The 27385-nt window shown below is 38.6% G+C and overlaps 1 protein-coding gene across 1 annotated transcript; it reads right to left on the reverse strand.

Moving 5' to 3' along the window:
• On the reverse strand, positions 1-26851 carry RAD21L1 (RAD21 cohesin complex component like 1). Its single transcript, XM_029918603.1, has 14 exons — positions 26809-26851; positions 25065-25221; positions 23604-23733; positions 21841-21934; positions 19623-19729; positions 16091-16261; positions 14577-14672; positions 13484-13594; positions 11890-12116; positions 11550-11649; positions 10579-10703; positions 8041-8136; positions 5660-5737; positions 1-502 (listed from the first exon to the last, which is right to left on the reverse strand). Exons 2-14 carry the CDS (start codon positions 25206-25208, stop codon positions 314-316), a joined length of 1668 nt encoding a protein of 555 aa, XP_029774463.1. The 5' UTR covers positions 25209-25221; positions 26809-26851; the 3' UTR covers positions 1-313.
• Between the last annotated feature and the right edge of the window lie 534 nt (positions 26852-27385).

Consider the following 27385-nt stretch of genomic DNA (forward strand, 5'->3'; position numbering starts at 1 on the left):
CTCTCTCAAAAATAAATAAAGCAACAACAAAAAAAGAAACTAAATGCAATATTCAGGTCAGGGGTGGTGAATACTATACATTCAGGTTAGCTAAGTTAAAAATGGTACTTAGCTATAATTCAGTATTTCCGTAAGCATATACGTTCTCAATTCCAGCTGTGATTATTCTGACTTTACAAACATGAAATAGGTAGTTGGCTTGTATATGAAAAGAATCAGACTTCCAGCTGCTTCCAGACAACTTCTACATTAAATTGAACCATCTACACAGAACTTCCAATCATGACATAAATCTGCATGTTCTGGCTTTCCTTCACATTTTATGGAACATTGGTCCCACTGTAGCTACAATGTCTGTGTAGGGAGCACTCTGGCTCAGCTCAATAGCCCGCTGTTTTTTTAGGACAAGAAAGCTGTAAAATTTGGCAGCAGCTTGTTTCCGGTCACTGTGGCTGCAGAGCTTCATCAGACTAAAGTACTGCATTCCTGTCTTGTTGGATTCCTGGAAAATAATTAGAAAAGAAGAAAGGAAAGAGAAACAACATCATTGCAAGTCCAGTAGGCTGCGGATGCATGATGAATAAAATATTGACATTTTTGAGAAGAGAGTGTGAAATCCTTAAATGGGGAAATGCAAATGACTCATTAGTAATCTTAAAAAAAAGTCATAGGTCATTGAATACAAGCTTGGTTCATTGAGAAAATGCATGCAAAAGAATTTTTAAAGTGTTATACAAATTTCTAATGTGTTATGCAAATGTTAGGTCTTTTAGAAATTTGATGTTAACATAAATAAATGGCTCTTGTAGAAGTGCAATTAGTTTAGACTTGTCGGCAGGACTTTGAGAGGCTTCAAATACAATGAGAATTATCAGCCTTATCAGGCTCCTTTTCCTTAAAGGTACTGGGGGAGTGACTATAAACAACTGTAGTGATAAATGTAAACTTATAATTTATATATCTTAGTGGCAGAGGAATATGACTCTATAAACACCTCCCAGTTTCTTGACACGGATCAAAAAGGTATTGGATTCACCATAGGGCACCTATGAACCTACTAGAAAAAGGTGAGATACAATAAAGTATTTAGTTATGGATGAAGAAAACTTCTTTTATGAAGACTAGTACTTGGAGTCAGATTTCTAGAATAGAAGTACAGTATAGGTTTTTTAGTTATAAATACTGTGATGAATACTCCCTTGAGCATCTTACTCCTTGGATAGTGTGAAGCATTTTTTTTTCTGCCTAGTTCATAACATTTAACAAATTAATAAGTTAAATAGTTTATCATATTTTATCTCAACAAAAGGAGTGTACCAGTGTCAGCAACCTTTCAGAGATGGCATGCCAAACCTTCACTTGTTCCTTCTTGAGGAGACAAGACGTGGGTTTTCCCCTGGGAGAGTGCAGGGACACCCTTCTCAAGTTCAAGAATCCTTCTGAAAAACACTCCAAGGAAGCAAGTATGCCAGACCGAACACACTGGTGCTTATTTATTCCATTCCCTCCGGAACCCCCCCTAAAACGAATGTAAAAGAGTAAAAGGTGACAAAGGAAGGAGATAAAGACAAATAAAGTGAAAGACTGATTGACTTTGCAGAGTAGAGGAAGCTAAAACTAAGTGACAACAGGGAGGAAAGCCAGCAAAAAGCAAGCCAGTGTGAGCTACAGGAATTGGAGGCAACAACCATAGAAGATGGAGATAAGAATTCCTCAAAAGGCTACTTGGGGGCAGTCAGACCTGCAGGTGCACTCCACCAACACCACTTCCCTTTGGTGACCACTACTCCAGTACCCTCCCAGGAGGCAGGAAGCTGTCTTTCTAGAGGTTCCCACCACTGAGGCTCTAGAGTTGGGACACCAGGTATTGAAGCTGGTAGAGAAGTGTCCTACCACAAACCGGAGGATTAAGTGAAATTCTACACGCTAAACAAGGAGAGACAGCCAGCCTCTTCCCTACCTACTCTTCATTCCTGAACCACCGGCATCATGCTTTTATCTTCTAGGCAGTAGATCCGAAGACTTAGCTGGGAAAACTGACAGTGGAGGTGGTGCTTTACAGACAATGGCCATGCATGGGTGTATGTGTGTTTATGAAGAGGGTGCTGCCCAATTATCTCACTCAGTATGGAGACCATATGTCTACAAGACTACTCTTGCTTTTATAACTTCCAATCTGATTTTTGTGGTCTCACTATTAAATAAAAACAGTCAAAGATCTACCAGAAATTTAAGTATAATTTCTAACATTCAAGAGCAAAGAAAAAAAAATGCATTCAAGAGAATCACTAAGCAAACAGAGACAATGCAGGGAGCAGAGGAAAACTACAACCTTTGAAAGAGAAGACTCTGTGTCCGTAAAACATGAAGAGGATGATTACTGAAAGAAAGCAGGTTAGTGGGTTGCCTGGGGGTGGCGGGGGGAGACCAATGGGAGAGATGGGACAGAGAATTATCAAGAGGCACAAGGAAACCTTTTGGGGTTAAAGATATATATGTTCACTATCTTGAGTGTGGTGATGGCTTCACAGGTGTATCCGTATGTTAAAACTGTTCTACTGTATTTTAAATAGGTATGATTTATTGTGTGTTAACAATACCTCAATAAGGCTGTTAAAAAAGTAAATAAATGAAAAGATGAGGATGCTACAAAACAAAACAGTAATTAATAACTAAGAAAAACTCCTGGAAAACAAAAAACATGAAAGCAGAAATAAAATTCAATAAAGACTAGAAGATAAAGTTGAAGGGAATTAATAAAAGGGATAAGAGATTTTTTTTTAACTTAAAGGTGCAATTCAGGGGATCCAACATCTGATCCATACACTATTCAGAAAGAACAGATTAACAACAAGAAGAAAATTCAAGAAACACAATAAAATTTCCTAGAATGAACATGAACTTGCAGAGTAAAGAAACCACTATATGGTCAGCACAATGAATCAAAAAAGACCCATTTCAAAACACATCATCATGAAATTTCAGACCACTAGAAGTAAAAAATAAATTCCAGAGAGAAAATAAAGGTCACCTACAAAAGACTGCCAACCAGCAGCATCTAATTTTTCAGTAACAATGTAAGATACCTAGACATGTTACAAAGCCTTCAACATCTGAAAGATACTAATTTCAAACTAGGTTCAGAGACATCCAATCAAGTTAAAGGTAAAATGAAGAATTTGCAGACTTCTATATAGGGTGTCTATCTCCTATGCACTCTTTATCTCAGAAAATATGAGAGGATGTTAATCACCAAAAAGTTCAAAGTAAAGGAAGACCAAAGCATCAAGAACCAGAGAAACAAATATAGGAAAGAGACAAAGGAATTCCTATGTTATGATAAAGGAATGTCCCAAGACAAAATCTATGGAAAAGACCTAGAGCGGGGCACCTGGGTGGCTCAGTTGGTTGAGTGTCCAACTTTGGCTCAAGTCATGATCTCAGGGTTTGTTGGTTCAAGCCTGGCGTCGGGCTCTGTGCTGACAGCTCAGAGCCTGAAGCCTGCTTCAGATTCTGTGTCTCTTTCTCTCTCTGCCCCTCCCCTGTTCACATTCTGTCTCTGTCTCTCAAAAATAAATAAAATGTAAAAAAAAAAAAAAAAAAGGCCTAGAGAACAGCTAGTCCAATTAGAACAAGAAGATGATGAGCTCTGGAAGAAGTATTTTCAAGAAAAAAAAATGGAACTGATGAATAAATTGATATATTTGGCCATAGTATTTGGCCATTATATTGTTAGAGAATTTTTAAAAAGAATTAAGGATGAGTATATAGACACTAAGCAAATGGGGAAAATGAGGCAATGATTAACTAAAAAAAGCACAATATTGACAAGAAAAGAAATGCAATGACACTAATTTTTACATAGTCTTTAGGGTTTATTATTTAAAAAATTTTTTTAGGTTTATTAATTTTTGAGAGAGCATGAGCAGAGAGGGGCAGGGAGAGAGGGAGACACAGAATCTGGAGCAGGCTCCAGGGCTCTGAGCTACCAGCACAGAGCTTGACGTGGGGTTTGAACTCATAAACTGTGAGATCATGACCTGAGCCAAAGTCAGATGCTTAACTGATTGAGTCACCCAGGCGCCTCGACATAGTAACAGTGACTGCTGACTGTCCCTTAATATCCATTCTTGTCTTCTTCCATAGGAATAGAATTACTAGCTGGGCCCAAGGCTGCCAGACAAGGACTACATTTCCCAGCTAGAGGTGGCAAGGTGACTTAAGTGCTGGGCAATTAAATGTGGAAAGTGATACACACAATATCTGGTTGTACACTTAGAGGAAATTCTTCTGCTGAACAAAACGCAGACATCCTGAGAATAAAGAAAATGAGATAAAGGTAACCTAAGTCTCTAACATTCTGTGAGCATAGCAGCCATACCAGATTATACTTTACCTTTTTAAACCACTGGTATTTTGGCTCTCTGTCAAAATCAAACCTGCATCATAATTGCTACAATTAATAACACTGTAGACACTGAATATTGTGCCAAAAACAGACTGGGGTAGGAAAGACACAATTCAGCTAAATATTCATCTGTAGTGAAAGAAGTCAACAGGTATAATTTAAAGCTGAAATATCAAGAAAGAATGCTAAGAACATGTCATTAGAAATATAGATATAAATGCCAAAAGAACAGCTTGACATAGTTGCCTCTGGTGAGCCGGACTTAGAGATAAGGAGGGGAAGTACAGAAAAACTTCCGTGTTTCGTTTTCATTCCTATAGCATAGAACTATTGAACTCTTAAAATTATATACAAGTATTATTTTGGTAAAAACATAAGTTAAAATTTAAAATTGTCTGTCTTACTCTTATACTACTATATTTTTTAAGAAAGAGAGAGTGCATGAGTGGGGGAGAGGAACAGAGGGGGAGAGAGAGACAGAGAGAGAGAGAGGAGAGAGAGGAGAGAGAGAGAGAGAGAGAGAGAGAGAGAGAGAGAGAGAGAGAGAGAGAGAATCTTAAGCAGGCTCCATGCTCCTCATGGAGCTTAACACAGGGCTCGATCCCATGACCATGAGGTCACAACCCTGAGATTATGACCCAAACCAAAATCAAGAGTCAGACACTCAACCTACTGACCCACCCAGGTGCCCCACTCTTATGCTATTATAAGCTTAGTTCCATATAGAGAATTAGTTGATAGCCTGCTAAGCCCAAGAACGAGGCATACACTAGATGTCTAGAGGTATGAGTATAGGTAAGAAATTGATTAGAATATGCAGGCACCAAAAACAAACTCCTATAGTTAGCCCTGGGTATACTGCTCAAAATCATCTCGTTCTAATGGAATTTGGTCTCAACTAAAAAATAATGAAAATGATTTTTTTATTTCTTTTGAGAGAGAGGGAGAGAGCATGTCCAAGTCGGGGAAGGACAGACAGTAAGAGTGAGAGCAAGAGAGAGAGAAAGAGAGAGAGAGAATCCCAAGCAGGCTCCGCACTAGCAGCGTGCCTACATGTCCGATGGCGGGGGCTCGAATTCATGAACTGTGAGATCATGACCTGAGCCAAAACCAAGAGGCAAACACTTAACTGACTGAGCTACCCAGGCACCTCAAAAATGATTTTGTTTTTAGTAATGTCTACAAGACGGAAGCCAACACTTTATTTATTTTTAACAACAAAAATAGGATTGACAAACCCTATCATCTTACCCGCAAGATATTTAACATCCGAAGAATTCTTCCATTCCATCTCTCTTCTTCCATATTTTGTTGATTCCCCAATGACTCCTATTTGAATGAATAATAAAATACCTCAATGAAACACATTTTACCGAATGCTTCCTATTTGCTAAGCACGGTGTTAGCTGCTATGAGAAACCCAACGATAACATCGGGTCCTGCTAAATAAGGACCTTATGGTCTGACAATAGAATAGGAAACATTCAACTATAGGTCAATCTCTGCAGGAGTATATCTGTCCTCCCTCGGTGATCAGGGGCTTCAGAGTAGGAGATTCTGCAGTCTTTACTGGTAATGCATCACAGGGCACTGAAACCTTACTTTCAAAAGTAAAGTCCGCAATGACTTTTGGTTAGGACTATCCCAGCTCTGGTCAATTTGAACTAAGTTGACAGGGTAAACATAAAGATATAGAAAAAGTACCTTGTCAAGGCCTTTATCTGAACTTACCTAGTAATTCAGAAGCTCTAATAAGTGATGTTTAGCAACTTGTGTACAGTTGGGTTAGAACCTTTTGGATTTCAAGGGTAACCTGTCCAAAAAAGATCAACCCACTTCCTGTCATATGATCTGAATAGATTCATTCTTTTCAGCCTTTAAAGCTTAGCCATCTTCGGAAACACCTCGATGTTTGAAAATTATCAAGTTGAAATCCCTTCACAGGAATTCCCTCTAAACTCTTTCAAGCTAACACTTTATGAGCTGAGAACAGAACTGGGCATAGGAAAGGTGCTGATGAGTCTGACAAAAGAGCAAGTCCACAAAGTGCAGGGGCAGGGGCAGCAGGGAGAAAGGTGGCACAGATATGACCTACTTTATAATTTTTCCCAGGCTAGCTCTGACCAAGCAACCCAATATCTTCTGTGACATCCTTATCAGAGGTTCCCTGTTTGTCAAGCCTACATGTGTACCTTTGAAGCCCAGACACGTCCTACAGTGTTTTCAATTTCACAGACTCCAAGATGATTTCAGAAAGTTCCAGAATATTCTGGATGGTATTTTAAATCATTTGAAGTCAAGGGGACTTCGAGTCCTCATTCCTACTAGCTATACTGGCTTCCTGGTCTGACTGTATAGCATCCTTTCTTATACTGCAAAGGGAGTGATCTGAAAATATGGTCCCTTTTCTCTGAAGAGTTTTCCAAATTCCTTCAGGTACAATTTATTTTTCTTTCTTTCCGGTCTGCACTGGGATAAATGAGTTCACCCAATTACTAATGTTTGTTACATTGTTAAATACACAAATGTTGTTTTTCAAATACAAAAAGCAGTGGCCCAACTTTTTGTTAAAGACCCATGAGACTGCAGCCTCAACCTATACAGCACAATGAAACTAACCAGGAAAAGGCTCGGAAAAAATAGTCTATGCATTTTGCTGAAGCCTGTCTACTTGATCTATCTGGACACCCTACAGCTGAATCCATTGTGTGGAAAGCCCAGCGGATTATTAAAACAGCTGAACTTGTGCTGTGTTGTGGTTTGCTTGACCATGTATGAAAATAACCTGTGTCTACAGAAGCAAAGAGAAAGGCAAAAATTAACCAATTCCCTTCTAGCTTAGCTGTTGGGATGTTTCAGGTAGAAAATTCAGATATCTATCCTGTCCTAGATTATCCAGAGAATTCAGTGTTTTCCACGTATGAAAAAACAATCTAATGGCCTTGGAACTCATTATTAAGATAATGTAAGAACAACTTATATATGGCATGAATAGCTATTCTGATGTTATTTAATAAGAATCTTTTGACTAAAATTCATTACAATCTTAAAAGTGCCTTCAGCACGGTGGTACAAAGACTAGAAAACTGGACAGTAATACACACGAAGTCAGGTGAGTCCATGTTACTTCTTTCTTTGCTGTTGAATTGTGGCCCTTTCGGCAGACCATTTTCTCTTTCTGATCTCTAGAAATCTTGGACAGATATGGGCTTTGAGTCATATAATGTTTTGGATAAAAATGGTTTTGATTTTTGTTTTTTATTTGTAAATGAAGTAAAATTTCAAATGCTGCAGGACGTACCTTGAATATAGCTCTGTTTCTTTAAAGGTGTTACAAGAAAAGCTTAAAACAGTGATTCTCAATATTTTTAACCTATGACTACCTGTGACAATATAAAAATCTCACAATTTTCTTTAAAATTATTTGAAGTTTCAAAATAAAGAAAAAGGTTCAAAGCAATTCTGAATGTTTTATCACACTACTGACACACCTCTTTGCTGAGATCACTAATTTAAGTAATAATTCTAGAAAGTAACATAACAGCTCTAAAACCAATTTTTAGATAAATAAGTTGATAACTACTTAGGAACAAAGTTTTTAAGAACATTCTCAAGACTATGCATATATTTACCAATTCATCTGGACTATTTTCGCTGTTTTGTGCTAAGACGCCATTCATTAAAGAGGGTTCCTCAGAAGCTGAAGATACCATTTCAACAATACCCTCCTAAAGCAAATTAGGGAAAGACAGGAAGGTCATCACAGAAGTAGTAGTTATCATAGGAACAAGTTTATTTTGTTGAATGTTTTAATCACATGAAGGCTCTTTTCTAAAACAAATTTATTTATTTTAAATTTTATTTATTTACTTTGAAAGAGATAGAGCATAAGCGGCAGAGGGGCAGAGAGGAGAGCCAGAGTCCCAAGCCGGCTCTGTGCCATCAGCACACAGTTGAATGCGGGGCTCAAACTTACGAAACACGAGATCAGACCTGAGTGGAGATCAAGAGTCCAACGCTTAAACAACTGCGCCACCCAGGCACCCCTCTAAAACTATTTTAAAATACTACCTGAGTAAGCCAGGCAGAGAGAGAAGGACAGAAACCATATGTTTGCACTCATAGGTCTAGCAGGAAAACAAGAGAGACCTAATGGAGAACCAGGGGGAGCGGAGGAGGGAGAGAGAGTTGGGGAGAGAGAGGGATGCAGAACTTGAGAGACTATTGAATGCTGAGAATGAACTGAGGGTTGAGGGGGAAGGGGAAGGGGGGAAAAGAGGTGGTGGTGATGGTGGAGGGCACTTAAGGGGAAGAGCACAGGGTGTTGTATGGAAAACAATTTGACAATAAAATATTATGGAGAAAAATAATAAAATAAAATACTACCTGTATTTGCAAAACATTGTTTCTGAAATGTTGCAGGCAGGCAGCCCCCGTTCTCCATAAGCCTCCCACAGATGAAGAACGCACATGCCCGCCCCCTTTTTAGTCTTGTTTTCTTCACCACTGAGACCCCGTATCAAACACATTTTTGGCTGTGTGGCTGAGACCACTTTCTCTGGAGCATTTCGTCCAGGCCCAGGCCTTACCTCTATCCTCATGCCAGTGCCAGGGGGCAGAGGAAGAAGAACTGTGAGCAGAGGGGTGAAATGGGGGGAGGGATATTAATATCTCTACCGAGGGCCATGACAAGATTCTTGCCACCGCTACTGGAGCTGTCACTGGCAAAAGGAAAGAAAACCTGTGTCCTCTGAAAGGCAAGCAAAGGCACAAAGAAGAAGGAAAAAGAGAAGGCAGAAATTCTCCATTCCTTTTCTGATTGCTATAGAAGCTGTTGGGCCCCGTTTTGGTCTTTCACCAGTGTCCAGGCTAGGGGCTTCCTACCACAAAGCTTCCCTGATTTTTCATTTTAGCTTTTAGAATGTTTAGGGAATATAAGGAGCTGCACCTTATTCTTTAATATACATGTCTGTGGAGATGTATGTCTTTTCCCTTTTAATCTTTATGAATATTCTACATTTTAGATACTCTCAATTTTACAGTTACTTACATAAAAAACATTTTATAAAGATTTGAAAATGATTAATCAGAATCAATGCTTTTCTGTCCTGTCAATGTGCTCCCATTCCTGACTGTATTTCACATCTGTTCACCATTTTTGGAAGCAGAATGGAAGGTTAAAGCCTAAGTTAAGGTAGAGGACTTAAATGGTTCAAGAGAACTCATACCTCAATCTCTTTCCTCGACTTCAAGCATGAGGGAAAATCTATTTTGTTAATATGCTTAAAAATCATGAACTAAACAAGCCTGCCTGATCATAATTTTCAGTAGGTGCACTCTGAGAAACGCCTGAGCCCAAAGAAGGAAGATCGTAGCATTGGCAACCCGATAACTCAACACCCAGTATACTAGCAAATATTTAGTAAAATGCGTTCTGTTTTAATGCATTATGAAATTGACTTTCCTTCCAAGAGCGTTCAGTGTCAGTGTGGACTGACTTTGAATTCCCTGAGTGGTTATCAAAATGCAGTGATGATGGAACAGATCAGAAAAGCACTGGTTTATTTTCATCTGGTTTGGCTAGATTTGTGCAACACTAAAGTGACAATGGGAAAAATATTTTAAAGCACATGGTTTCCAACTATGTTTTTAAATAACTAGGCCTTTTGAATAAAAATTGTGTCTTCAAATAAATTTTTTAAACATTTTGTTTGGTCATGGATCTTCAGATAGTCTCTTGGATTCAAGGTTAAGGTAATTATAGGTCTAAGACATATTCTTAGAGCTAGGAAGAGTGAATTTCTGATCAGAAACACAGCATAGGTGTATTGTCTAAAATCCTAAAAGCATTCCATGATATATTGAATGTGGGACCTTGGAGGATTCTCGGGATATAACTGGATTCAAGGACAATCATTTATTTGATATACCATGCAAAATATTTCAGTATGAAACTACTTATCCTGTTATTTACTCTCTTAAACTTCTAGAAAATACTGTTTTGCAGATGAAAATCATGCTTTACATACCACTGCCCTTTACTAAACAAATTACAGAATAAGACTAAATATAAACTATAAGTGTAAGAAGACATACCAGAGTCTCAAGGTTTCTTCACTGTATCTGTGTCAGAAAAATAATATTTTTATGATTCTCTTTGGTTAACTTACCTCAAAATTAATATTTTTATTGGAATCTTCATGAGAGTTACATGTAGGTCCATTCATCACATCCTTCCAAGTTTTGGGTTGACTTAAGTCTTGCCGGGAATTTGGCTCCTCCACCTTGGAGGGCTCTGAATTATTAAGGAAGTAAAGAAGATTTCACTGAACTATCCTTCAAACTTAAAATTGGGATATGATTGTTACAAAAGAAAACTTCGGACAGGAAGCTTGGAATCTAAGAATTTAAGCAAAGGGTACAAACACTTTCTTATAGTTTCCCAAGTCTCACATATTTATCTTCCCTTTCCCCTCGTCTGATTCTCATCACCTCCGCTCCCCACCATCCGCCTACTGTCTTCTCCACACTCACTCCCACACATGCACTCACAAGACAACACGGATAGTTCAAGCCCATCTTGGTGTATTGCTCAGCAGGATTTAATGCCTTCAGGACAGGTGATCAGGAAGCAGAGATTCACTCATTACATAAGCTGGTTTTATCATTCCTTTATATTAGTCACAATAATAATCAACAATTATTAATGTAGCCTCTGGGTGGATGGAAATTTTTATGTCTCAAGTTAATTGTATTGTTTAAATGCTATTCTTATCACTAGGTGACTTTTCGTGTTACTTGTCTAAAAGTGAAACAGTATCCTACTAGATGAAGTAATTTTTTCTGTTGAAGTTTTGTGAGTACTGCCTGTAGGAAGAAGGGAGGTAGGAAGGAGTGAGATTAGGAAGAATCCACATAGTATATATACTTCATTTTTTAATGTAGCTTGTTGAACAAAAATTAATCTGCAAAAGCAAAAAAAGGCAATGCTAATGTAAGAATTTCTTTAAGTTGAAATATTCTTTTAGAGATAGCATTTATTTGGGACTATGGAATTGGATCCCATTTTCATTTTGAAATATAAAATGACATTTTTGTTTCTATACCAATCCCCTCAACATCAACAGTTAGGATGTCTCACCTATTATGTTTTCATTTCCCACTTCTTCCCTTACTGATTCCTTCTGTATCAATTTTCTTCTAAGTTTAAAGCCAGGGGACAGAAAGCATTTTGTAAACAGCTGTAAAAATAACACACTTTTATTACCTTTTTTGTACAAGCAAAGCAATTCAATAAAATATAAGCACATATGCTAAAAAGTAAAAACTATATAATTTATGCACACACATCAAGCAAATTAATTCAAAAGTAAGGCAGTATTTTTCACAAGTTTATATTCTGTTCTATACATGAATGTAAATATGCACTTATTTATTTATAACCAAACGCTGTACCTATGTAAAAAGATGGCAATGATTACCATTTTCAGTTCAGCAGAAGTCAAATCCTGGGCAGCACTTGACAAAAGTGTGTCCACTCCTCCCTTCTTCTTCCACATCATCAAACTTCGGGTCGGAGGTGCCAGTTCCAAAACCGTGAGTGTGTCCGTAAAGGAAGTAAGCTGTTTATGCATAATTTTGCTACTGATCTCCTTCACTGGATCTATGAGCAATCTCCTCTTTTTGCCTTTTCTTTTCTCAGCAAGGTCTAAATATCAGAAATAGACACAACTGGGATTAGTGGTACAGCTTTGTAAAATGATATTCTAGGCACTGCATATCTAAGAAATGGCTACCACAGTGCAACCTACAGAGTTGCCCGGGGGAGAAAATCCCTTCCTCTCTACTGAAAATCATGCTTCACAAGGTTTTTGCACAGCTGGAGTATCTCAGCAGCCAGTGGTTGATGCATTTTGTAATGCGTTCCTTCAAAGTGCTTAGGAAGGACTGTTGACCTGCCAGGTCAGTAACTGAGGAAATGTGGAGCAGAGGACATAGTGAGAGGGAAGTTGTTCAATTCTGAAGCTCCCTAAAATATCTATATAACAGGATATTGTGAAACATTAATTTGTATTTGTCTAGTATATTTTTCCCTCCTTCATTGAAATTCATACATGAATTCCAAGTAGGCTAGGGCAGTAGATACCACAAACTGTTGTGGTTGATGACCAAAGTTTCCTTTCCACCTGCCACACACCTTCCCCAGAATTTGATACCATGTGGCTTAAGGCAGATAGGGGAGCTATACCGACTGAGCCAGGGCGATAGAGGCTCAGAGTTGGATGTAGTAAACAAAAAAGCTTGAATGCTTTATTCCTTGCATGCCTGAGTTTATAGGTGAAATTCATTCATCAATTATACTACCTAAAACTAGGATGTTCTTACAAGGTCAAGTTATAATTATATTCATATTTATTTTTTATTCCTAAAAATATGCTCGAGGTTAAGTGTGAGAGGGCACACACCTCTCTTCTGATCCTTTTATTCTGCCTTATTTTATATGCATTTGCATGTTTGTTTATCTTCCCAATCGGATTGTGAGCTTCTTAAAAGCAGGTACTATTGGTGCCTGGGTGGCTCGGTTGGTTGAGCCTCCCACTCTTTGATTTCAGCTCAGGTCATGACCTCATGGTTTGTGAATTCAAGCTCCGTATTGGGCTCTACACTGACAGTGTGGTGCCTGCTTGGGCTGCTCTCTCCCTCTCTGCCCATCCCTGGCTTGTGTGTGCGCACGCTCTCTCTCAAAATAAATAAATAAACATAAAAAAAAAAGAGCAGGTACTATTTCTTCTTCATTCCTGTGCCCAACAGAGAGTAACAGTTCAATAACTACTGGCATTGAACTCAGTTTTAAATTTTCCAGTTTCCCAAACTGGGTATATGGTTTGACCAGGATTGACTATAATGAAAGAATCACCTCAAATTTCCTCCACACTCTTTCCCTAATCCTTCCCTATTGTATTGCATATGTGATTACTAGGTTGACTACTTCCTCTAATACTTCATAGATTATCTCACAGTAAATAAGATAGTAGTGTATCAAAAATAAAAAACAAAAACATGAATGACTCTGACCTGAAACATCAATTGGGTCAAGGGAAAATCCATGTTCTTCATTTGATAATGTGATTTCATCCATTTTTTCATTTTCAGGGAGACATATATACTCTGAATGACCTGGTTCTACTATTAACATCACCATAAAAAGAATTATTAGAAAAATAAGTTATGTTTAATCTAGATGCTTATATGAGGATGAAAGCAAAAGATAAACTAACTGAAGATGTATATTGCTAACTGGAGCCCAATCTGATTTTTCAAATCATGTACTTAAGAGAGTTGAAGAGACACAGAGATTATATGGGGCCCAGTGTTTAGGCGAGTCATGCATTGTCACCTTCTTTTGCACATGTGACATCTAAGTCTGGACTTAGCAGAAACAGTGGTAGCAACCACAATAAATGACTGACATAAACTTGATTATGTCTGGTAAAAACATTTGTATTCTGTTAAATCACTTAATTATTAGTTGACCTGTAAAGGACCATCAATAAATTTATATCATCTCTCTTTTTCACTTTTTAAATTTCTACTATGTGTTAGGAGGGAAATGTAACATCAGAAACAGTGAGGAATCAAAATAGGGCTATTTGTACTTTTAATTCTTAAGAAAAATCATACAAAAATACTTCAAATGATCTGAGATAGCTTCACATGAATTTCAAGTAGAAAATATTCCCATATTTGTAATTTCTCTTCAATTTGTATACAAATTGTCCAATTATATTAATATCAATATGGTATTAATAGTAATAATTAATATTACTAATTATTAAAATTAATAATTAGTAATGTCAAACATTAATGATGTTTCTAACATGTAACATATTATTTTAATGACTCAAGAGCACAGTATTTTGGCAGAGTATTTAGATGTGCTCTCATATCAAATAAACCCAGTTCTGGTTAAATATCATCATTGTACCTTTCTCGGAACCCAGTTTCCTATTCCATATTGTCTATAGTCAGACTCGATAGAGTTTGAGGGACAATATTTTTTATTATTTTTCACTATATTATATCGCTACTTAAACTGAGGAAGTTGCAAGGTTTAGTTTGAACATCAGTATCTGTTCACGTTCTACACAAAAAGATAATTTCATCATACCCACTACAGTATCAGGAGGCTCAGGAGGCAGGGAAATTTCTCTGTTCATATGCATGTCTTCTAACAGGATATTTTGATCATCTTGCAATAGGTTGTCTTAAAAAATACAATAAATACTTTTGTCATACAGAAGAGAATCTGTCATTTTTTCACCATTTAATTGACCTTATTGTATATAAGGATTATAAACAGATACACAAAGGAATCGACCCTACTTAAGTAGATTTGATTGGCTACATAGACTATCACATTTCATGCAGGATAACATAGAATTTTATATATTTAATTTTCTTTCCTTTATTAATGGATGCTTAATTTCAGAAGACATTTATTTAACTAATACCAAGATAGTAATCTTGTTACAAAGCCATGTTTAAATTTCAAATCAAGAAGTGAAAACTTTCAAGCTTCTTTGGTAGATATCTAATGTAGAACCACATTTTTTTTCATAATTTTAAATTTCAAAAAGTTTGCCACAACCAGCCCTGTAAACTAGAGAATTTAGAAAAGACTTGCTATAGGGGCGCCTGGATGGCTCAGTCGGTTAAGTATCCAGCTTTGGCTCAGGTCATGATCTTGCAGTTCATGGGTTCGAGCCCCGCGTCGGGCTCTGTGCTGACAGCTAGCTCAGAGCCTGGAGCCTGCTTCCGGATTCTGTGTCTCCCTCTCTCTCTGACCCTCCCCTTCTTGCACTGTCTCTCTCTGTCTCTCAAAACTAAATAAAAAACATTAAAAAATTTAAAAAAAGACTTGCTATATAACCATCAATACCTTTAAAATACAGGTATATTTATTCAGATTTCTCAGTTTTTGTCTACCCCATTTTTATGATTATTTTATAGTAACATCATAATATAAATATAGAATTACAATATAAAATGTTGGACAGATTCTTAGAATAGCTGCTTCACAATTTCTGTTAAGGAAACAATGATTCCAATATATGATCTAATATATCTTATAAGGAAATATACTAACTTCACTCCTTTCCCTCTAAAAATTAGGAATTTGTAAAAATAAAAACAAGTAGCATTTTATAACCTTTAGGGAAAGTGTGTTTAAATAGATACCTATTTACTTAGACCTAGCTTAAATGTTTAAATACACCACAGACTTTGAAAATGTATGTAAAAAATGTATTGATTTAAAAAAATGTATTTAGGGGCACTTGGGTGGCTCAGTTGGTTAAATATCTGGCTCTTGATTTCAGCTTGGGTCATGATCTCACTGTTCATGGAATAGAGCCCCACATCAGGCTCTTTGTTGGCAGTGTGGAGCCTGTTTGGAATTCTCTCCCTCCCTTTCTCTCTGCCCCTAACCTGCTTTCGCATGCATGCTCTCTCTCTCTCTTTCTCTCTCTCTCTCAAAATAAATAAATTAAAAAATTTTAAAAATGCACTGACTTATATGACATGGGGGCATACTGAGATTTTAGTTTGATATAATAAGCCTGTTAATACATTCTTAGTATGATTGAAATAAATATCCAATTTCTATATAACAAGACAACATACCAATCATCTCTCCTGCAGCCCCTTCATCTCCAAATCCATCTTCACTGTCATAGAACAGAGATTTTTCTCCAATGAGGCTTCCAGAACTATGTTCAACTAAAGGACCACTGGAATTCAGCAATATGTTGTCTTCCAAAAAGCTATGTCTTCTGAGAATTTCAGATTCCTCCCCTAAATAAATATATATCATTAATACTGAGTTAGCCATAGAAACAGTTTTAGGGTTAGATGGAAATTCAGGTATCTTCTTGTAAAGCCCCTTCCATTTTACAGATAAGAAAAATGAGAGCTAAAAAACTTATTTGAATTAGCCAACTAAAGTCATTCAGTTCATCAGTGGAGGCTGGATTTCTAGTCTAACATTTTTTCCAAAACAATAGGGAAAAAACCCATCAGGACAGAGTTTTTAGTTGTGGTTCAGTTTAATAACTTCCCAGAATGATTTCTTCTACTTCAGGTAGGTCATGTCCTGCTTTATTTCATATTATTTCAAGTACAAATGCTTGCATTGTTTATCATTATCACAGTGGGGGTTTGGGAAATAAGGAGCATAACTGCCTTCTTGGGAATGGAAAGGAAGGTAAGATATTAAAGGATGGGCTCACAACATTCATCTAATAAGTATTTATTGAATGACTGGGCATTAGGCAATCTGCTAGGGATTGGAGATACAGTGATTAAAAAAAAGACAAAACCCAATCAGCTAACATTAACTGAGTACTTATTATGTGCATTATATTATGTAATAGAAGATACTATAATAATCCTAATTTTACAGGCATGTCCATAGAAGGGTTTTATAATTTGCACGTAGTCACACCCTAAAAAATGACAAAGCCAGGATCTGAACCCAGCAGAGACAGTGATAGTTAAAACTTTGACTGGTAAAGTATTTTGCAAAATGGAGACTTATGAGAACAAACTCTTAAGACACTGACAGCAGCAGATAAAACGAACTCCCTGCTTCAAACTGACTTGCTTCCAGATTGGTTGTTAGCACATGTATATTCTGTCCCTTCCTTGGGTTTGAATCTCTAGGTCCAGGAGTCTGAAACCCCAGAGATCAGACAGAGGTTGGTGTTCTCCTCCCTCTCTCAACAACCTACATTAGTGCCAGTTAGTAAACAAAATCATGAAGTATCACTTATATTAAAATTCTTGTCTAGGCTTTCATCTTCTAGAAAGGAAGAGTTGAAAAAGGCAACCTTCATTGCACTGGGTTAGAGATTTGATCAACAGAAAAGACTAAAAAATAAAAAAACAAAAGTGAATTAAAAATACATTCATATCTTCCAGGAGCAGCTTGAAAGCTCCCAAAAGAAAAAACACCCTTGGTCAATAAGATAACAACGTTTTTGAACAAACACTATATTCTGAGCACTGGGCATCACAATAAGCTGAGATTACTTGAATAAATTAAAGAAACAATCATTGCTTTCAATCTTATATTGTAATTCAGAATAGGATGGATTAATATTAAACATTTATTAGAAGATGTTAGGTTTGAGCTAGTTTTTGAAGGGGAGAAAAATCACTTATTGGTGAAAAGAATCGAAGGAGGAAATAGGGAAAATAACTCTGTAATGTTGCTAGTAGTATCTCAATTTTACAAATAGGGTAGTAAGTCTCAGAGAAGCCAGGTAATTTACCCAATATCACAGAGCAAGGCAATAGAGAAAGCTGATTCAAACTCAGGTCTGTTGGTATACCTAGAACTTGTTCTTCCCCCTTTTTGAATCATAGGAGACACAGACTGAGCACAACTGAATTGTATTGGTTGGCAGGTAAGATATTTTCTCAACTGGAGCAAAAAGTCTGTACACAATGAAGTTGATAAAACAAAGAAGGTGATAAATTGGTAGAGGGCTTTGAGGATAGGCAGAGGTGTCTAAAGTAAGTCATAGGGACCCAAGGTACTTACGTAGAGGAATGTGATACGAAAAAAATTAGCATTTAAGGACTACTCTTTCAGAAGATACATAAAATGTGGGAAGAGACTGGGAGATGTGTAGGAGGGTATTACAGTACTTGAGGTTTTTAGTGCTGGTGAACTATACTGGTGGCTAGAGAAGCAGAAAGAAGACCTAAGAAACATTTCCAATTTGTTGTTGTCATTAATCAGCACTGGTATGAAGCTTACTGAAAGTACAGTTAAAAGTGATCTTAAAGTTTTAGGCCTAAAGAACGGTAGTAGTGTTTACAGGGAAATGTGTAAAGGGTGTCTTGCCAGTAGGAAATATGATTAACTCTTTGTCAGTGTATTACATTTTAAGGTCCGGGGTGATAGAGAGTAAGAGATCCATGTTCCTCAAAATATGGTCTGTGGATTGGTGCTTGTCCATGACAGAAGTTTAGAACATTTTATAGCAATTTCACACAGTAATTTTATATATGTTGAATTTAATAACAAAACACTGAAGCATAAATTTTGATTTTTAAACTTTTAATTTTTCTAGTAATCAACTTTTTAATATTTTACAGAAGTATCATTCCCTGACAGACCAGAAATTAACAAAAATTCTAAAACATGTCCTGCACCACAGATCAGTTAAGAGCACAGCCATAGATCGTAAGAGTTATGGAGGGAGAGCAAGGATGAGAAGTGGAGGCTGGAGCTGTAGCTCAAGCATCACTGCTCTGACCACCCGCCCCCACGGAACACAGAGGGAGGCCACCTTTCTTCTATGCTCACTGCTTCGGGCACTGTAAGAGAGCCAAAGATAAGTCCGACACAGATTTTATCCTCATGGAGTTTTCAGACCAATACAGGATGTACGTAATATCATGGTTCAAGACAGAGGTAAATGCCATAAAAAGAATAAAAATATATAGCTTTAATTATAAAATATACTCATTTGTTTCATAATCAATGAGTATGTATTTAGCATGTGTTATTTCCTCCTCAGTCCCAAGCCATGCTAAAATCTTTCATTCATTTTACAATTGATATATCATCATATATTGGAGGAATTTATGTATTTTGAAGGCACAATATACAGCACACATGTAAAACCATATATACACACACATAGGATTATATGTAACATATATGTGTATATATACATGTATTACTGTGTGTATATGTATATGTTACACACATATTACTATATATTACATATATGTGTGTCTGTGTATATATGTGCACATATAAATGTATATTACGATATATATTACATACATATATACACAGACACACATATATTACTACAGCAAATGTCTCTCTCCCAGCCTGAAGCTCCTTGTGGGCAGAAGTGCTTCTGCAAACTTTGTACTGCCTATGCCTACGGTAGAACATGAGATATAGTAAATATTCAATAAATGTCTGCAGACTAAGAAGGGAAGTTTTACTCTAAGACTGAGTCTTGGCATTAACACCTGTTTATAAAAAGGTAAAGACAAACTTACTGAGAGTGGCATTTAGACATCAAGAGATCCATTCTACAGATAGCTATTTCTATTGACATGGTTTCAATGCAAAACTGCAAATATAATTGACTAGAGCTTGTGATTTTAATTTCTCAAAGATTCTCACCAAAGCTCCCAGCTTGGCAAAGTAGATCATTACCATAATCTTCTCTAAGTGTGATTTCTTCTGGTCTGCTTTGGTTCTGAGTAAAGTGTCCTGAAACATCAATAGCACTATGCAGAAACATAAGATTTGAGAAGATTGATAAAAATATGCTGACAGAACACAAGGATTTTGCAATATACTGAAAAAATCCCAAAACCCTAAAACAAAAGACAGGTTTTATTATAAAAATAAAGACTTTTATTTTCTCACTGGTATTATTTATAAACACTAGTTGATTACACATGTACATATACAAACAGTCTCTGGGTTGCCAAATCCAATGGTCAATTCTCAGTCCTTGTCTTTCTTATTCTAACCAACCACATCTGAAACAGATGTTCCCTCCCTCTTGGAACACATTCTTCTTGGGCCTCCAGGATACTACTTTGTTTCGAGTTTTTCCTTACCTCATTGGCTGCTCCTTTTCTATCTCCTTGATTAGTTCTTCCTCATCTCCCAGACTATTAGCTTTTAGGAATGACCCAACACTCTATTCTCAGATCTCCCTCTCTTTTAAAATAATTACACTCACTCTCTGGGGGTTGAAATTCCATCTATATACGCACGACTCCTAAATTTATATATCCCATCCAGACCTCTTTCCTGAATTTCAGACCCAGATATTCAACGACTTGCCTACTCCTGTTGGATGTGTAACAAGCATCTCAAAACTTATGTCTAAAGCCTAATTTACCTATGAGTACAAGATGACTGTAGTCATCCTTCCTCTCTCTTTCCCTTAAAGCCATATGCAATTCATCAGCAAATCCTGTTGGCTAAGTCTTCAAAATATATTCATAATTTCACTGCTACCACCTTGATAACATGAAGACTAAGACGTGATCACAGACCCTGTCATTTCTCAAACCTGGACTTTTTTTTGGGGGGGGGGCAGTGATAGCATCGTTTATTAAGGAAGATCAAAACAATGATCAATGATCACAGGAGTGTCTTTTCTAGGACACAGAGGCCGGGCATCCTGACCCCAAACCTGAGGGCTGCTGGTGGGGAGGGCACGTGCCCCCAGCTGGGCCCTGAGGCTTCCACAGATAGGCAGAGCTGTCATGTCCCCTTCCTGTCCCTCCCAGCCACGAATCCTGGCATCCCCCATTCCAGGCACTAACTGTTTCCAATGACCAATGCCCTTCTCCCCCCATGTACTGGGCCTTCACTTCCAAGGTCAAAAGGGGGGGAAATATGGCCTGGCATGAGGGGGAGACCCTTTCAGGGCTGGACTCTGCCTTTAGCAGCTCCTGGTGAGAGTTGGGGTGGAGTGTCCCTTGCAGCCCTGACTAGGTGTTGGGCAGGAGGGTCACCTGGACTTCTTACTGAAATAACTTTCTCATAGGCTCTCTGCTTCCTCCCTTTCCCCCTTATACTAAGTAGCCTGAGGGAGCATGTTGAAATCAAGTCAGATCTGTCAGTCACCTATTCAAAACCCTCCTGTGCTCCCTATCTGAATAAAATAAAAGTCTTTATTGTGGTCTACAGCACTCTACATCATTTGCACCCCCAGCTACCTCTCTGACCTCATCTCCTACCACTCAGACCCTCATTTACAGCACTCGAGTCTCACTTGCCTCCTTGCTGTTCCCTCACTTGCTCTATATGGAACATTCTTCCCCATATTAATGAATGATTTGTTCCTATACTGCCCCCAGGTTTCAGTTCTGACCTTACTGCAAAAGCCTTTCCTGAGAATCCTATCATTTTTTTTTCAAATTGTTCCTTTTCATATTGCTGATCATATGGGAGGCACCCAATAAATATTTGCTGAATGAATGGAGGAACATACTGTCAATATCGCAAATTACATTCAACAAATATAATGATACATTTTTGGTGTTACTTTTCAAAAATTCACACTGGATTTAGGTCTTCTCGACTGTATGTGTATTTCAGTTCTTAACTAGATTCCGCTTGTATTCATGAAATCTGAAGATGAAAGCAAGAAAATCAAATTGAGGGATGCCAGGGTGGCTCAGTCGGTTATGCCTCCAACTCTTGATTTTAGCTCAGGTCATGATCTCAGTTAGTGGGATTGAGCCCCTACTTAGGATTCTCTCTCCCTCTCTCTCTGCCCCTGCCCCACATGCATGCCCTCTCTCTCTCTCTCAAAATCGATCAATATACTTTTTTTTTTTAAGAAAATAAAATCGAAGGAAAAGAAATAATTTACTTCACATTTTGGGCGTCAAAATCATGAAACTCTTCTGGCAATGTGATAGCATTATAAGCAGCTTCAAAATTCTCTTTTGGAAGGTCAACCAGCCCTGAAAAGAATAAAAAAACCACATCCAATGAGCAATGATGCTATATAAGACAAGAAACTCCCAATTCTTGCCCCTCTTCTGGCCCATTATCTACGAACAGCCAGAGTGATATTAGAAAATATTTAAAAAGCAATCAGATCAGCTTACTTCCATGTTTTCCCAGCATTTTTAAATAAAATCCAAATTCCTAATCAGGGCCTCTGCAGCTGTACACACCTCTCAGCATCATGGAAGGACTCTCCCTCACTCACTGGACTCTAGCCATACTGGCCTTTTTGTTCCCTGAACAAGCCGAGCACTTTTCCCCCTCAAGACCTTTGCTCTCACCGTTCCCTCTGCCTGGAATGCTATTCCCTCAGGGAGTTTTTACATGGCTGAGTACTTCTCATTCTTCACGTTTGAGCTTAAATTCTATCCTCTCTGGGAGGCTTTTTTAAATTAGCCTAATGCAAGTAAAGTTTTCAGCTATTTTTTGTTGTAATATTCTGTTTAGATTCCTGCAAAGCAATATCACAATCTACAATTATTATAATAATTTTTAAAAACCTTTTTATTACCTGATATCCTCTCCAAACTGAAAGGGACCTTATTTGCCTCATTTGTCCTTGTATCCCAGAGCCTTAAAATAGTGTTTGGTACAAAGTATTGGACCAATAAATATTTGTGGATTATATAAATAAAATAATGAACAAATGAACCATATTTGACATGAGTCTATGTAGAGAATTTACAAATATTTTAAATAAAGAAAAAGACCGATTCAACAAATATTGAGGGAATAGTATATTCAAGGCACTGAGACAAGTACTATAAGAGATTTAGAAAATATTACAACAAAGATGTCGCCTTCAAGGAACTTGCAAACTAATGTGAGAGACAAGGACTGTACCCAAATAACTATAACACAAGGTGGAAATAATGAATGTCTTTAAATTAAAATGTGAAGGCTTTATATTTATGACACATGTAAATCTCTAACACTCTGGAAGGTCTAGAAGTTTTCTATAATATTTTGGGGGCACCTGGGTGGCTCAGTTGGCTAAGCATCCGACTTCAGCTCAGGTCATGATCTGACGGCTAGAGAGTTCAAGTCCCGTGTCTGGCTCTGTGCTGACAGCTCAGAGCCTGGAGCCTGCTTTGGATTCTGTGTCTCCCTCTCTCTCTCTTTGACCCTCTCCCACTCACATTCTGGCTCTCTCTCAAAAATAAATAAACGTTAAAATTTTTTAATGTTTCATAAATCGTATGCTACTTAGAGTCTTGAGAATTCTGAAAACAATGACAATTATGATATCTAGGCTTTGTCAATTACACAATTTCTAATTTATCTCATATAGGCAAAAAAAGATACGGCAAATTAAGCAATCCATTAAAAGTAAATATCAGAATTTCTTACATAAGTATGGTAGCTTTATATAGATTTCTTATGTAAATACACAGGAACTTTACAAATGTTTGAAAGCACAACCTTTTCCCGCAAACACAGGAAAACAGCAAGGGAAAGAATATAATTAGTCCTTAACCATGGAAACTTAGAATCAGTGAAAAGGAAGTTTATATTCACATACACACCCTGGAATTACAGTGTGCCACCAATTAAGAGCCCACCCAACATAAAAATGCAAAAGGGAAACAAGATGAGTGAGACAAATCAATGTTGCAAGTATACCTGGGCGAAATGTTATCTTCATTTTAAGCAATGCTTCGTTGCAATCTGCCAAAAGATATTTTGCCTTCCTATCATAGATTCGCACGACTCCCAAAAGAAGGTGTCCTGAAGTTCGAAGTGCAATGTTCACCTTCCAAGAATTTTTAAAGCATTAGAATATTGAGAATTAGATTCATAAACCGTTTGAAAATTACAAAATCATAAACTTTCTTCTTTTTAAAAAGAAGACATTTCGTATTCTTATTTAGAGTGAATCACTTGGGGGCACCTGCGTGGCTCAGTTGGTCAAATGTCCCACTTCGGCTCTGGTCATGATCTCACGGTTTGTGAGTTGGAGCCCGGGGTCAGGTTCTGTGCTGACAGCTCAGAGCCTGGAGCCTGCTTCAGATTCTGTGTCTCCCTCTCTCTCCGCCCCTCCCCCACTCGCACTGTTTCTCTTTCAAAAATAAACAGTAACTATAAAGGTGAATCACTTAACTTCTAACTTATCTTGTAAAATTATTAAACTTTTGTTCTTATTCAATGAAGAGAATCTAATGTGCCATTTAAGTGAAATATGTGATTATTAGTTTCACGGAAGAATATAAACTCTGCAGTCAGGAAGACTCATGTTCAAGTCTTGGCCCAGTTGTGGAGGATCGAAGTTCAATCTTCTCGACTTAAATTTATTAATAATGGCTACAACTTACTATATACTTATGTTATGCCAGGAATTGTCCTAAGAGCTCTTTAAATATTATTTAATTTAGACATACACCTCTGTTTACAGAAGAAAAATGCCTGAGATTCAGATATGATAAGTATCATGGCCAACGTAAGACAACTACTAAGTGATGAAGCAGGAATTAAGTTTGACTAACTCAAAAAGTTCATGCTCTTAACTACCACACCTCACTGAAGCTAAAAGAAGCCCATCTCACAGGGTTGATGTGAAGATTAAATGATCTAATGAGCATAAAGTCTAGCCTGGTGCCTGACACATGGAAATTTTTCAATAATTATTCATCCTTCTTCTAAAAATATTAAAATCATATTTTAATGCAAATTCTAATATCCTATAGTGTTTGATTACATAGTGCTTTATGAAGTGTTTTCCTATATTTTTTGATTGATATTCAATTATCCTTTTTTTCTACTCTCCATATTCATTCACTCACTATTTTTCTAAGAAATCATTATTTGGTACCTACTGTGTCTACAGTATTTTGTTAAGGGAATAAGAAAAGATTACAAAACATGTATGAAACATGACCTTCCTCCTTCGGGGTCTAATCTATATGATAAACATATGAAAACAGTTATTTACCAACAGAAATTGACATATGCTTGGGCTCAGGTAATAGAAACCATTTCGGAAGTAACAATTCCTTGGAAATGCATTTTCTGATAGAACACATTTTAGTTCCTTTCCCCTCCATAAGTCATGCCCAATACATACTATAATTTGAATCAATGACATACCTTAGGTGAAATAATTCTTTCAATGGTTATCTCTAGATTGCATTCAAATACATGAGCCTTTGTCAGTTTCTTCTCCCAGTGAGCTGCAAGCCAGATTTTGGCCAATGGCCCTCGCTTACTCATAAGCACATGTGTGTAGAACATGTTGCCTGTATTCCTTAGGAGTATTTAACATAGTAGAGAGAACATTAAAAGATGTTTAAAATTTGATTACAAAAACATTTCAGTGCTCTTTCTTGGCAGAAACACTTTTTATCAATTCTGTAACAGATTATCTTCCAATTCAAGCTATCATTCAATTCAGTTTCTTGCAAAGAAAACATTATTTAAAATACAAAATTATAAACTAATGAGAGCTCTATTAGATTGTGAACCACACCCGATTTAAATGTATTTTGATCACTGATGGTTCCTTGCATTCTACTTATTTTATCCTGCAAAGGACTTGAGTTCTCTTATTAATACGGTCAAATTAAAGAGGAGGAAGCCAGGGATTCTCTTCTAGAGAAGGATCAAATTATTGCTCACATATAAGAAATCTTATGCTTCCACTTTAAAAGTCTAAAAGATTTTTTGCTTCTTTTCTACTTTAAGTTATGACTATAAGAGAAAACTGAGCCAAAATGAACACAAAAACAATCAGCCGCAGAATTCCAAATTCAGGTGAACTTTGATCAATATCCATTTCCACCCCAAAAATCAAATCACTGTGCCCAAAATTAAAAGCTAGGCAATCTACCAAACCACATTTCCCAATGGCAGAGCGGGAGATTTTAAGTTTATGGCAGTGCCTGCCTTGGTTTCACTTTCTACTTTTCTACTGTTTGGTATCATGGAAAACACTCCAGGTTATCTTATAAAATTGCTCCCAGGTATATGGTTATTGATGTATTTTAAGGAAAACCAACAACTCTGTGACTTAATTTTCCTGAGACATTGATTTTCCCGAGTACATATTCCACCCTCCCCAACGACCCTCCCCACCTTCCCGCCACCCTCAGTCTCAAAGGTGATTTCTGTATTGGACTGGCTTCCAGTGCCAGGCGGAGCTGGTGAGAATACCGGAAACTGGGAGCCAGGGCCGGCACAGAGGGGGAGGGGGGGGGAGGGGAGGGGGAGGGGAAGGAAAGGGGAGGGGGTACACGGAGGAGGAAAGGGGAGGGGGAGGAGAGGGGGTATAAGGTGGAGGGGGAGAGGAGGGGCGAGGGGAAGAACGAGGAGGAGGGGTAGGAGGACGAGGGGAGGAGGGATGGGCGGCCGCCGGCAGGAGGGAGTGAGGGGCGCAAAGCCGAGCGGGCGGGACCCTCGGGACTGGGGCATGGGGCGCGCCAGACGGCGAGCTCCTTCAGGGGGGCAAAATGGGGTGCGGGGCCAGGAAGGGGAAGGCGCTGGAGGCGAGGTGGGGGCGTCCGAGGCTGTGAAGGAAAGACTGCGAGCGCCGGGGCAGGGGCGCCAAGGCTTCCTCCACAAAGATCTCCTCAGACTTTAAGGCCGGCTACTCAGAGAGAGAAACTGAGGCCGGAGTGGTGACCGCAGGCACCCGGTCCTCCCAGCGCGGGGAAGAAGCGCCAGGTCACGCCTCCAGCCCGTGAGGGCTGCGGGTGACCGTGTTTCTGTCGAGCGCGAGGTCCGCTGGGCCCCCGCAGGCGGGGCGCGCGTGTCGGGGAGCGGGTGGCCTTGGCCCCAACACTCGGCCGACTTTCAGCCCCCGTCTCCCTCCCGACCCCTCAGGCTGCGCCCCTACTTTCGGCGCCGGTTCTGAGGAAAGGTCGCCCAAGCTGGGGCTGGAGGACCGTCGCAGGGGTTAGCGCGTCCGAGTGGGAGACGCCACACGCTCCGGGAGCTGCCAGGCGGGGGCGATGGGCGGGGCGATGGGCGGGGCAGGAGCCAGGGATGGGGTGGGGCGAGGGGGGTGGGGTGAGGGGGATGGGGCGGGGAGAGAGGCGGAAACCGACCGGCCTGGCCTGCAGTCTCTAGCGTGGTGTCTGCACTGTCAGATTTCTAACCTAGGACAGCACCAGTGCGTGGGAGGGGGTCGGGGGAGGGGCACAGGGGCGGGGCTGGACCCTACAGAACAATTCTGAAAGGTGATCTGACCCCTCTGCTGGGTCTCCCTCCGATGGACTCTCCCCTTCCCCTGACTACCTAAGGGATCCCTGGAGAAATGATTCGTATGTTGAAATCCTCCCCCTCAATGTGATAGTATAAAGAAGTGGGGCTTCAGGAGGTGATTAGGCCATGAGGGTGGAAACCTCATGGATGAGATTAGTGCCCTTTCATAAAAGACCCTGCAGAGCTCCCTCACCCCTTTGGACGCGTGA

This window comes from Suricata suricatta, chromosome 12, assembly GCF_006229205.1.
Source record: "Suricata suricatta isolate VVHF042 chromosome 12, meerkat_22Aug2017_6uvM2_HiC, whole genome shotgun sequence".
NCBI lineage: Eukaryota > Metazoa > Chordata > Mammalia > Carnivora > Herpestidae > Suricata > Suricata suricatta.

Excerpts from the sequence above, each read along its gene's own strand:
- RAD21L1 (XM_029918603.1), bottom strand. The coding sequence starts at position 25,208 with ATGTTCTACACACATGTGCTTATGAGTAAGCGAGGGCCATTGGCCAAA. Across the intron at positions 12,117-13,483 it reads TGACCCAATTGATGTTTCAG|ACCTTGCTGAGAAAAGAAAA; the intron begins GTCAGAGTCATT and ends TCTGATATTTAG. Across the intron at positions 503-5,659 it reads GGATGTTAAATATCTTGCGG|GAATCCAACAAGACAGGAAT; the intron begins GTAAGATGATAG and ends ATTATTTTCCAG.